The sequence below is a fragment of the Ruditapes philippinarum genome, unplaced genomic scaffold (assembly GCF_026571515.1).
Source record: "Ruditapes philippinarum isolate M1 unplaced genomic scaffold, ASM2657151v2 ctg14050_1_1_1_1, whole genome shotgun sequence".
NCBI lineage: Eukaryota > Metazoa > Mollusca > Bivalvia > Venerida > Veneridae > Ruditapes > Ruditapes philippinarum.
The window spans coordinates 33,170-45,797 of NW_026851792.1; the positions used below are offsets into that span (position 1 = coordinate 33,170).

The window sequence follows — 12,628 nt, forward strand, 5'->3', positions numbered from 1 at the left end:
GTTCCTTATCAAGAGGATCCTCTATTATGTTAAGCACTGTAATGCTGTTTAAGGGTGGCTGTTGTTTGGGTGGTTTTGGCACGGTTTTGACTTTAATTGAATACTTATACATAATATTAGACATAATACATGTTTGTACAATAAATGATATCAAATGTTAATTACAAAACAAAATTCTTGCACCAGCTTCAAGTCGAAAACAATGGACTACAGTTTATACCAGATTTCAGATGCCTAAATATGTACATCCAATTTTTGGTGAAAAAATTCAAAATATCAACAAAGGAAACAATACAATTAAATAATAAAATCTAGGTGAATCTAATAAACGGCAGTTGTTTTAAACAACTGTAATAATGGTCTTATAAGCAACATAAAACATTGCAGAAAAGAATTTGACTTTATAAAAGCAGATCCGCGATAAATCCCTTGAACTTAATTATATGAACTACATACAGATTGTGAAACTTTTACAAGTATCGCAATAGTGCAGGTCAAATCACCGTTGAAGTATTTGTTGTAATACTGACTCTCCTGCAATATTATTTATGTTAATAATTTATATACCATGTTATTTTGATACTGTCTGATTCTGAAGCCTCATTTATTATGTACATGTAATTGTATCATTACCTCATGTTGTCATGTTTGCATGATCTGAGTGAATAAATAAATTGAAATTGAAATCATGCTGATTTAGTCCTGTACAAAAATCATTTTTTATGATTTTCGTTTCAAATCCAAGTAAAGATACGTTTTGACGATGATGTTCTTCTGTGCTCAGAAGAGAGAATATTAAAGATACATGTATATATCTTTTTCTGAACTTGTATCTTTTGATAAACCAAATCACAATTATAAGCACTATGAATTTTTGTGATGTAAACCTGATAGTTATGACTCTCTGTTTGTTAAAGGCCCGTAATGAGCCACGAGTCGCCTACAAGGGACGAGAATAGACGCCATATTGAGTGAACAAAGTAGAATATAGTAAACAGATTAATGATTTTACAAAAAAAAGCCATCAAAACATTCAAAAAGGCAAAAATAAAATTGATTATCGATGATTATATAAAATGATTGACATGAACTAGTCACACCGACAAGAACTAGGATTGTGATCCATATGGCTCTGATCAATTCGCCCATTGAATAATAATAGCAAACATATCATATGTAACATTGCGGTTTCATTGGAAAATTATATTCAATTTCAATCATACAACTGTCAAATGTTTGTCTCCCGAGCTTATCTTACTTAAGTGTCAAATACTTGACTTTTTATATGCCCGAAAAGATTTCGGGCATATTATGTTATACCCCTGGCGCCCGTCCGTCCGTCCGTCCGTCGTGAGTCTGTCCGTTAGCGAGCATATCTTAAGTTCCATTTGGCCCACACTATTCAAACTTCATAGTATGATTGTCCATATTAGGTAGAAAATCGCTGTTGATTTTGGTGTCACTGGGTCAAAGGTCAAGGTCACCATTTCCTTAAAACTGAAAACGGGTTTCGTTCAATAACTTAAGTATTAATCAACCTACAGCTGTAAAATTTTATAGGATGAACAGCCATGTCCAATGCGAGACACCCTATTGATTTTAGTGTCATAAGATCAAAAGTCAGGGTTACAATGACCTTAACACTGAAAATTGTTGTTTCTGGAGCATAACACAAGTTCCATCTGGCTTACAGTGTTCAAAATTCATAGGATGATTGCCTATATTGAAAACAAGATCCATATCTATATTGGAGTCACAAGGTCAGAGGTCAATATCGAATGACCTTAATATTTTAACTGTTACACAACTGTCATACTTCATAGGATGACCACTTATATTGAGTACATTAATAATATGCCCTAAACAATTTGCTGATATAATGTTATATCCCTGGTGTCTTTCCGTCATACAGTCGTAGCATTTCTACCTACAATATAACAAATTGATTTTGGTACTTTGGAAATAAATTTACAGGTTTGTTAGCTATAAAGGAAGATTGCTTTTTGATGGCGGCAATGTTTATTTAATTCCCATGTCTTACAAATGCTTCATCCTTAGGGTGACTGATAAAGTTAAATTGGTCAGTAGGCAGTTTTTCATCAGAAAGACATGTAATAATAAAATAAATAGTGTGAAGTGTTCTGAATGGAACGAAGTTCTATCCAATTTACGAAAGACGGTTAGTTTTGGATGTAAAAAAGGATGTAAAAAATAAATTTGCATGCTATCATACTAAGACATTGCCACCGGTTCTTTACCTAGTATATGTATGGTTATACATATTGATATTGACTAAGTCCAACCGAGAATGTATCATTTTTAGTTTCGCCGTTTTGGATGTTCTTTGGGATTTTGATTTTCTACATATATTGAAGTTCACGATAAATATTGCTTCATGACACTTATAGATTTTTCACAATCATTGCCGTGAAAGAACAATGATTAAAGAGCAAATAAATTTCTAAACAAATACATACAGCAATTTTACAGCTTTCAAAATCACTGATAGCGCTGCGAATAAAAATAGTTGGTACATGCGTTTTTGAATTAACATGTACATCGTATAGAAAATAAAATAAAGAAAGTTATTCTTGGTGAACTTTTTATAGACAGGGAACTGAACAGATGTTGCTTTGCAACTGAAATTTGCTCCTATACAAACAACTTCCAAAGTTATACAAAGTGTTTGATAAAATGGTTCATATACTGACGGAGATCCAATATTCTTTGGCAAGCTTATTTTTCCCCGTAGACTGGTGCATATCCGAAAGAAATTGGTACAGAAATAAAATACTAACGGCTTTTTTCTTTTCCGAATCGAGCAATATTCGTTAAAGAATGATGCCGAAAATAATTTTGGTCACGTGGTATTGCTACATTGTATAAAATAAAACCAAAAAACTCCGAAAACATTTGATGCATTCTTCCCATGGATTACTTGACTTTATCAAGGTGTTTTAGTACAATTACCTTTTTAACAACCATGTGTTAATTGGTTTCGTTTTAAAGAAACTATTTGTTTCTGCAACAAATCAGTAAGAAAAAGAAACAACAACATCAACAACAAAAATAAAACAAACCAACAACCAAAAAAAAATGGGTTGCTCATGGCATGGTTTGAAGTCGTGCGGCTAGCAATCTTTAAAATAACTAGTCCGACGCGTTAACAAGTCGACCACTGGGTGATTATCGAAAAACTACCATGTGTTGTACATGAGATTTTATAAGGAATAAAAAGTAATTATTCAATGGTATCATGTTTAATACTTGACAAACACAAGGTTTACTTTGAACTAAATTTAGCATTTATGATTGATCAAAATGTAAAATAAATTTCCGTTTGCACCAGAAGAAAAATCTTTTATTATTCAGAAGTACTCGAAATGTTCTGTATGACACCACGCTTCTTGTTTACATTCGATCTTTTATTGCTTGGTGTTAAAACACAGATATTGGTATATCAGGTAAAGTTAGTTTTCTTTTATTATTTGATTGCCTTATTGTTTGCTCTATCGAAACTTGTTTTTTTTTTCCTCAAAATTTTGATTTATTTTATTTCCTGTAAAATTTGCCTTTCACGTTCACTCAGAGGTTATGTTTTCTATCCGTTAAGATCGTTTCAGCAAAAATTTGTGTTGATTGTGATATTTAATACCACCAATCTAACATTTTTGTGCAGAGTTTTCAGAACTCCTACTTGAATACCGTTAAATAATTCCCAAGGTATGTTGCCCGCTTCTTATAATTTAAAGGTTTTCTGTGATATGCAGACTGTATAATCTCTGATCCTGTTAAATAAATAAAACTTCATGTCACCTGTATCTTGTTCTGCACATTTTTTTCTCATTGTTGATAAATGCATTCTTTAAATTTGGGACCAGGAGCGGCTTATAATTAATTTAAAGATTTTAGGATCACTGCCGTTCAAACACATTTTTATTGATTTAAATCTTAACCTTTTCATGTTTTAATCTAAATTTCTGCTGAGGCCAATGTTAGGGACCTTGAATGGTACATATAGCTTGCAGCTTCTGTTATCGCCTATAAACCGTCTCAATGATTCAAAAACAATAAAACAACAACAACAAAAACAAACACAAAGACATAGACATATTGAAACCAAACATTATCATTTGATATACATGTACATAATTTCCTTCTTCTCTATAGGATGTCGCCAACTAGACAAATTTTCACTTTAAAAACTGTAACAGGTCAGCAGCTCATTTCACGTGCAGCGTTTTCAGTTGAATCCTGATCCAATAAATCTCCGAGAGCTAATTATCCTAACCATGGAATTTAATCAAGAGAGAGATGTTGGACAAGACAGCAACAGAATAGATGTAAGCACGAATTTGAAGAAAAGAAAAACCTATTGATAAATCAAAATAAGATATAACAACTTAAATTTGCCTTCGGATTAATGTCATTAAAATAAAGTATACCAAACACTTTCGAAAGTATATCTTATAACTAAAAACATCTGAACAACTAAACTCGTAAAATTGATCTGTAGTGATGCACTGAATTTTTGATGGAACTAGTTTGAAACAACCAATGGGTAAACAAATTCATTTGATAATTTGTTTGAAAGAATTTGTGATTTTGTACACATATGCAATGAACATTTTTTAGCCATTCAGAGATATTTAATTTAAACATCAGATATATATCAAGCGATACCTAGCTTTGCTAAACTTAGCTGTAAGTTCATTTCATTGAATAAACTCGGAAAATTTATGTAAGTGTGCTGTCACACGTTGCGTCTTTTGTTATTTTGATTGTCAATGTAACAATTGCTTGGTTTACCTTAGTTGCAATCCAGGTAAGACCTATATGAATGTTCTTACTGTAATTTACGGGGATATATATTTTGCATACAATTTTAAAATCAGATTTCACGGAAAATCATACAATCAAACCTTTTTCTATCAATTAAGTTTTGTTCAGAGCATCAGAACATTTAGTAACATAACATATGGATGAGTTCAGCCTATCCGTTTCATTCAATTTACTTTGTCTCTTTTTATTGAAACGTCGATATTATTGTATTTATAATCATTCTTTTCTGTTAGATTACTAGCCTGTTTTGTTTATCAAACAGAATAAAAAACCCAAGCAATTTGTGTTGAACTTTGCGTTTGGCCAAGTGGTTTAGACAGAGCTGTTTCAAGCAAGAAACGTTACATGTCAATATTTCTAGAAAGATGCAGATACTTTATTCTATATTATGTTAAATCATAGCTGATGCTACAGATCTAAAAATATGATTATTTGAATTTTTATGTACAAAATGGTGAACACAAAAGCTATGCACAGTTTAATCTGGGTAATGGCAACTGGTGTTATTGTTACGCTATGGGAGGTTGCTCAATATAAAGTTGATATAAAAATGTATTGTGTCCTTCCCTTAGCTACAAATTTACAATGGCCCATTTTCAAAAAATTGTGATAAATTATTTATTTATAGAATTTGACCCAACTTCTTAAAGGGCTACATGTTTTGTCAAGTAAGGTAAATATACAACCCACATCTTGTCTTTATCATAACGTATTGAACTCATAGTAACATACTCATATATTTTATAACATATGTTGTATATTTGATCAGCTTTCTTTACATTAACTTAACATTAATTGCTTAATTAAGACCTAATTGTCATTCAATTCCCTTTTTATATGCTCAATAGAATATCGGGCATTTCTTGTTACACTCTCGGCGTCCGTCCGTTAGCAATAAGGTTTCCGGGGCATAACTTATGTTCCATTTGGCCCACAATATTCAAACTTCAGTTGATGATTATCATATTGGGTAAAAGACCCCTAAGATTTTAGGGTCAAAAGGTCAAGGTCACTATTACCAGAAAACTGAAAACAGTTATCGGAAAATACCTTAAGTTCCATTTGGCCAACAGTATTCAAACTTCACAGGATGGATTGCCCATTTTTGGGTAAAGACCCCTATTGATTTTGCAGTCAAACGGTCAAAAGTCAAGGTCATTATAACTTTAAATCTGAAAACCGTTCTGGAGTAAACTAAAGTTCCATTTGGCACATATTACTCAAACTTCATAGGATGAATGTCCATATCAGGTAGAAGACCCCTCTTGATTTTTGAGTCACAAGGTCAAAGTTTAAGGTCACCATTACCTTAAAACTGAATACAGTTTCCGGAGCATAATTAAAGTTCAATTTGGCCCACAGTGTTCAAACTTCATAGGACGATTGTCCATATAGGTCAAAGACATCTAGTGATTTTTCGATCACAAGATCAAAGGTCAAGGTCGCTATTACCTTAGAACTGAAAACAGTGTCCGGAGCATAAGTTTAGTTCCATTCAGTCAACAGTGTTCAAACTGAACAGGATGTTTGTCCATATTGGGTTGAAGACCTCTATTGATTTTGGGATCACCAGGTCAAAGGTCAATGTCACTATTAAACAGTTTCCGGAGTATAACTTAAGTTCCATTTGGCCCATAATATTCCAACTTTATATTAGGAGGATTGTTGTTTGAAGGAGGTAATACTTTATTGATGCAAATGTTTCATCCTTTCTTAAATAAACTCTTTCGGGCATATAATGCATCGCCTAGCGGTGCTCTTGTTTGCTCATTCAAATAATGTTATTAACGAAAGTTGTTAATATTCGAGTTTCCTCTTTAATGTTTCGGCTTCGTAAATGACACAACTTACGTATCTAATTTTATGATTTCCCTTTGTTTAAGTAACATAAAAACAAACGAAACACGAGGCTGTACATTTTTTCGATAGTTGTAGCCCCGGGTATTTATCAGATTGACAAGACTTAGTGTTTTGACGTTTTTTTTCTCCTTTGTAGCATAGGTAAAATTATGATCACTTTACCTGTGAAACCCAAGAATAAATGAAACAATGCACGAACATCTTAATATGACTTTTCTATCATTATCTCTTTTCTTTGTCGAGATAATAAGTAGACTCCAGAAACATTGTAGCCAATTCACGAGCATGCTCTTTTTTTTATCTTAGACAGTGCACTTAAATGTAACTAATATATGAACTCAAGTCAACGCAAGTAGCATTAATGGGTATACAATTAAATGAATTTTCAATGAAAAAGTCTACAAACTATGAGACCAAATTTTATGTACCTCACATATATTTCGTTGAATAGAAAAAGATGGATCATCCCAATAAATTGCAGAGCAGATTAATTCTTTACAACAGCTTGTCCAGACAATGACATCTGTCTGGAGTGGTTATTTTCATGTTTGAATTTCCTTTTACATTTATAAAAATAATATGTTCAGACAATGCCAACTGTGAGCGGCAGTTATTTTCATGTTTGAATTTCCTTTTATTCTAAAAAGGCAATCTGCCATGACAGTCACTAAAATAAAAAGTAATTATTTACAAGATTAAATTTTTTTTCTACATTTCTTTAACAGATTTCCCCAGGAAATCAAAATTACAAAACAAAGTGATTACTGCGAGTCTTGCAAAGAAAAAATATGAGTGTTGATGAAGACATTGTTTATCTTTGTTTTGTCGTTGCTCGGTTGTCTATTTGTTCCATTCGCTTTGAGCTTGAAGCATCAGCCCCTCCTTTGAAGTTTCCATGGCAACCATTATTTGCAGTAGTGATTTTATTCTCCCATTGAATATATGTTATATTAGGCAACTGAGGTCTAACAGTTTGTGTCCATCCGATGTCATATCGATTGAATCCGTTTTATTATTATCGGTGAATCTGGCTATAATTTTTAAACAAAACTATGAACAGTTTTGTCAGAATATAAGCAAGCGTATCTATCTACCAGTGATGCAATTTTTGTCCACTAGACAGTATTTCACTCGCAATATCAATTGTGTTACTCTTCATGGTTTTAGTGAAGACCTTTTAAGTTTTTTAAGCCTTTACTATGCCTATATAGGGAAAAACAATTTCCCTGCGGGTCTGAGTCAAATTGATACCCAGGGGTTTCCACACAATTAAAAGAGAATTTAAAAGTTTCATGACAAATAGTTTGGCTCATGAGCATGTGCTTAAAGAGATTTGTTTTAAATCATTCGTGTTTTGGTTGCAATGGTTACCACAGATCTGCATGTAATGGAATTCCATGCACAATTTTTAAAAAAAAAATCATTTTCTTTGAATTCCTAATCAGTAACAAATTAATTATCGTTTAATGATTAACCTGTCCATGCTCTGTCTTTGCCCTGTCCTGTTTTTGTTTGGGGTCCCCCTGGGCTCCTTGCCATTGGTTCTTGTTGCTGTGTCATGTGGGGGTTGCGTTCATTGAACGCCGCCTTTCCTTGTTGATCTTGTTTATCATATTTCATACCAGGAATATTCCAGGCACGACGGACGTAGAGTGATATCAGAATTTAATCGCAGAGCACATAACGCTCAGATGAGGTTAAGTTTGTACAATGTTAATAATACTTTTTATGTATACTAATTTTTTATTCAGTACATATATACATATATTTGATATTCATATTTTGTACGAAAATCTTTTCGCACGTAGGAGATATAGACCGAAAATTGTCTAATATATAAAATATTGAATTTTATTTCATGCACGTACATCCAATGCATGAATGTAAGCTTATTGTATGTATATGTATTAAAACACAAATAAAAAGAAAACAACAAAATGAAAAGCAAAAACGAAATCAAACAACAACATAAAAAACGATAATAAATAAAATAAAATTATAAAGAAAAAAATGTCAGACAAGATATAAGATTCTCCCTTTAAAAAAATAAATTGAAAATGCAGTACGGTCTGAATTTACAAATAAATGATAAATGAAGTCATGGTAGTTATTTATTTACATTTATATTAAAAAGGACATGAATAAGGGCAAATATCATTGGTGTTTAATGCGTTGCCAAAAATTCTTTGTAAATCTTTGTTGCTATGTGACCAACGTATTTGGCATATTTTTTTAAACAATAACTTAAAAATTTTATTGTTTAGAAACATGTCTTTCTTTTAATACATGGAAATGAACAAATTAAATAACGTTGTGTTCGTGTGAATGAGTTTCCATAGCATTCTATCAAAAAATCACTCTAGCTCTTATGGTAAATATGTAAGAAAATACATGCATGAATAAAATATATCGTAAATGTATAATAAGTACATTGTTAAAGAAAAAAAAAAGAAAGAAAAAAGATTGCATACGTAATTCATTTACATGTCAAATAATGTTTGATTTTATAACAATTCTACAATTTGAATATCTCCTATATGTATCTTTTTATCTCAAAAAATGCACAAATAAAAGTTTTAAAAATCGTGCAATTCCGTATATTAGACTGTTAAAATGTCGCTTTAAGTGAAAGATTGTTACAGTAATGCTTTCTTATTTTAACGTTTAAAATTATGATTTTATGATAAGTTATATAATGAGGTTTTATAACTTGGCATGTATTTTGAAATATTTTTTTATTGTGATTTGATCAATGTTTTCTTGCAACACTGTCGACATAGGTCTAAGCCAAGATTCAATGAAAAGCAAAATGAATGTAAATTTAACATACCACTTAAGTAAAACGAATTGAATAATTGTAAAAATGTGATAAAATCATGATAGTGCAGAATACGAATAGTTAAACATGTCAACGGTCTATTTTTTAAAATATCCGAGACGCAAGGTAAATAAAGCCCACTTACTCGTCTGAAGGTGATAATAAAGTAAGATAAACAGCTTAACAAGTTAAAGAAGCACACGACAAAAACGACAAAGGGATGGTGATTTCTGTTGGTCATAATTGACAAAACAAGTTTGTATATTTATCGTTCTTTACTTTTCATTGAAAGACATCAAGTGATACATTTTTAATTAAGGTGTAAGTGATTTATTTCGTTATTTTATGTATTTTGCTATAAAAGGAAATGGATACGTGACTTTTCTCACTAACTCGTCATCGTATCAATACATATATTTGATTTGATTGTATTGTAAATGTGTTTTGTAAAGTATATATTCGGGAGATAATTAGGTTTAGACTGAAGACATTGTCGATTTCATTTAAATTTATTTTATTTGGAGGCAATTTGGAAAGCAATTTGTTCTCTGGTACTTAGTCATTGTTTTTTTCCCCACATGGATATTAAACGAACTGGCCTTTAATTAGACGAATATATATCTGTGTGAAGTAACATATTTATATCACACCTTTTTATAACGTTTATTTTGTGCGAGTGGTGTTAAATGACTTATTAAAAAGGATTCCAAATTTGTTAATAAAAAATTCGATATTCCACCGAAAACACAAATAGTTTAACTAAATGAAACCAGTCTTCTAATAAGGTTAGTTCTATTGCAACTAACAAGAAAACTGAATGAGATTTAGTTCCTTCGTGTTCAGCATTAGCCGCACGAACTTTCATAACTGATTTAGAAGTAGGTTCAAAAGAATCAAGGAAATAACAGTAATTCAAGTACATCTACCATGAACAAGGCGAGTGTAGAACATTAAACAAAGACCTATGATGTAGACAAAGACTCAGAAATAAAGGTAACAATACTGATAACGTGACAGATTTAGAAAATAGAGAATATTAAGCACAGTTAAAGAGGTCTGATCCATATATCAAACATATGCTAGGTTGGATAGAAATTAATAAAAATAACACGATGGAATCGTGTATCTCGACTGAATGGTCAAATATAACTGGTATAGATAGGAATCTTTGTAAATGTGAACCAATGTATTACAATAAAATGGGTGTGGGAAATACTAAAGTGTATTAAATAGTTATACCTCAATGTCTGTTGTACAGGAAGGAACATGTAATTTACTAACTCTCAGCCCTATTAGATAAAGGATTGAGTCCGTCGTTTCCTTACCACACCTGTGTTTGAAAATAGACTCTTAACTGATGGTTTGCGACTGCAGCAGACGTTGGTGACAAAGAGCTAAATTGGACAACAGACTTCATTAGACAACTTCTGAAACCTAAGCTTGTCAAGTGTCGGGTTTTTTTGCATCAAACAGAAGGGTTAAAACTATCTCGCCAGGGTGAATAACAGATGCTCTTGAATTGCTTTCATAAATCTCTCAGCATCTAGTCTTATTATAAGTGAAAGGTTTCAGTGCAGAAGGCTTTCCAATACCATATACTCTATATCATAGCCAGTCATGGCATGAATAAGTGGAAGCAAATTTCAAATGACGGAACCTTAAAAGTTTTTGCTTTTTGAATATGCCATACTTTGTTACAAATTTCTGCATTTTCCAACTTTTCATAACCACGGTTTTCATCGTGGCTGTCACATGATACAGAAGTAAAACCAGAAGATCTGTATTTTCGCCAATATCCATAGTTGACTGATTTACTGCCAACTGCAAAGCAGCTTTCATAATTGTAAAATAAGCATCAGCTGTACATTGGAGACATTTTACTCCTCTTCTGACTGATATTGTATTGTTTTAAGGATTTTTCAAGAATGCTTCCTTTTTCCCTCTAAAATACGTAGATAAAGAAAATAATATCTTTGGGCCAATCATCCCTTTTGTTCTACGGATATGAGAAACGTCCTAAGTTTTGGGTCCACAGTCATAACCGTCGAATACAACTACCGATGAATTATCACGAGACGACAGAATGTAGTCGAAATTCTGTTCAAATATTGTTTCAAACGAAACGTCTTTTGTCCAGGTCATTGTTTGTAGAAGTGATACTCAATCAATCACATGTACCAAATCTTGACGGGCATCTAGCTCATCTTTAATCCCTCAGATACCTGTTTTCCAAATATCATCAGCTAATGAGGACTTCTGAGCTTCTCTCAATAATCCTGACCCATCAAACAAAGAAGATGGAACTCCACACAACACATACTTAAATATATCTTCAGCGTTGCCAACATGTCGACTAACTACAGTAGTAAGCCGCTTGCCTCTAGTAATCCGCTAACCTCTATAAGACATTTTGAGCCAAAGTAGTGATGCATTTGTACAGCAAAGCTGAGTTGCTATGGTGCTATTACGCCTCTCGGTTGACATGTTTGGATGCTGGTTTGACCAATTGATCCATTCTTCACGTCATGACCTAAAAATAGATCGCTCAGGAATATTTTTAAAACTCTCTGGGATATAATTCTGATTATCTACAACAGAACCTATAGATAAAAATGATAGGTATATCTCCTTTGATGAATTAATTAAGTCAATGTCAGCACGAATAAGTTTGACAGACGTATTTACAATGCTTCTCTTCTTTTCTTCTTCAGTCTGATTGAGATTTTTTTCCATTAAATTTTGAATAATGGAGGCTGTGGTTTCTCACAAACTAAACATCCTTTGAAAGAACCGTTTCAGAGCTTCCAAAGTGTTCAAGAATCTTTTTCTTTATATATTTACTTGAATATGCATTTTCACCACACATTTGATGCATTTTACAAGATTCTTAAGAGGGACTGGCTTTTTATCACATGCCTTGATATAATTTATGAGATCATTCAATTCTTCTGGTCTACCAACACTATTTTTGCTCAAGCCATTAACATCATTATCCATCTTTGGTAATTGCTTTTCTGTTCTAAAATTAACGTTACATGTCTGATGATATCGTGCCTATGCTGCCGGAAGATCAAGTACCTGCGATAAAACCCCAAGACATTATCAACC

The 12,628-nt window shown here is 32.3% G+C and overlaps 1 protein-coding gene across 1 annotated transcript in view; it reads left to right on the forward strand.

The window, feature by feature from the left end:
- Window positions 1-3,372: 3,372 nt before the first annotated feature.
- Window positions 3,373-12,628, forward strand: part of LOC132739746 (ganglioside GM2 activator-like) — a 32,374-nt gene continuing 23,118 nt past the window's right edge. Inside the window, exon 1 of the mRNA XM_060727543.1 lies at window positions 3,373-3,464. Within this exon, the coding sequence (XP_060583526.1) occupies window positions 3,384-3,464 (81 nt within the window). The 5' untranslated portion in view covers window positions 3,373-3,383. The remainder of the gene's footprint in view (window positions 3,465-12,628) is intronic.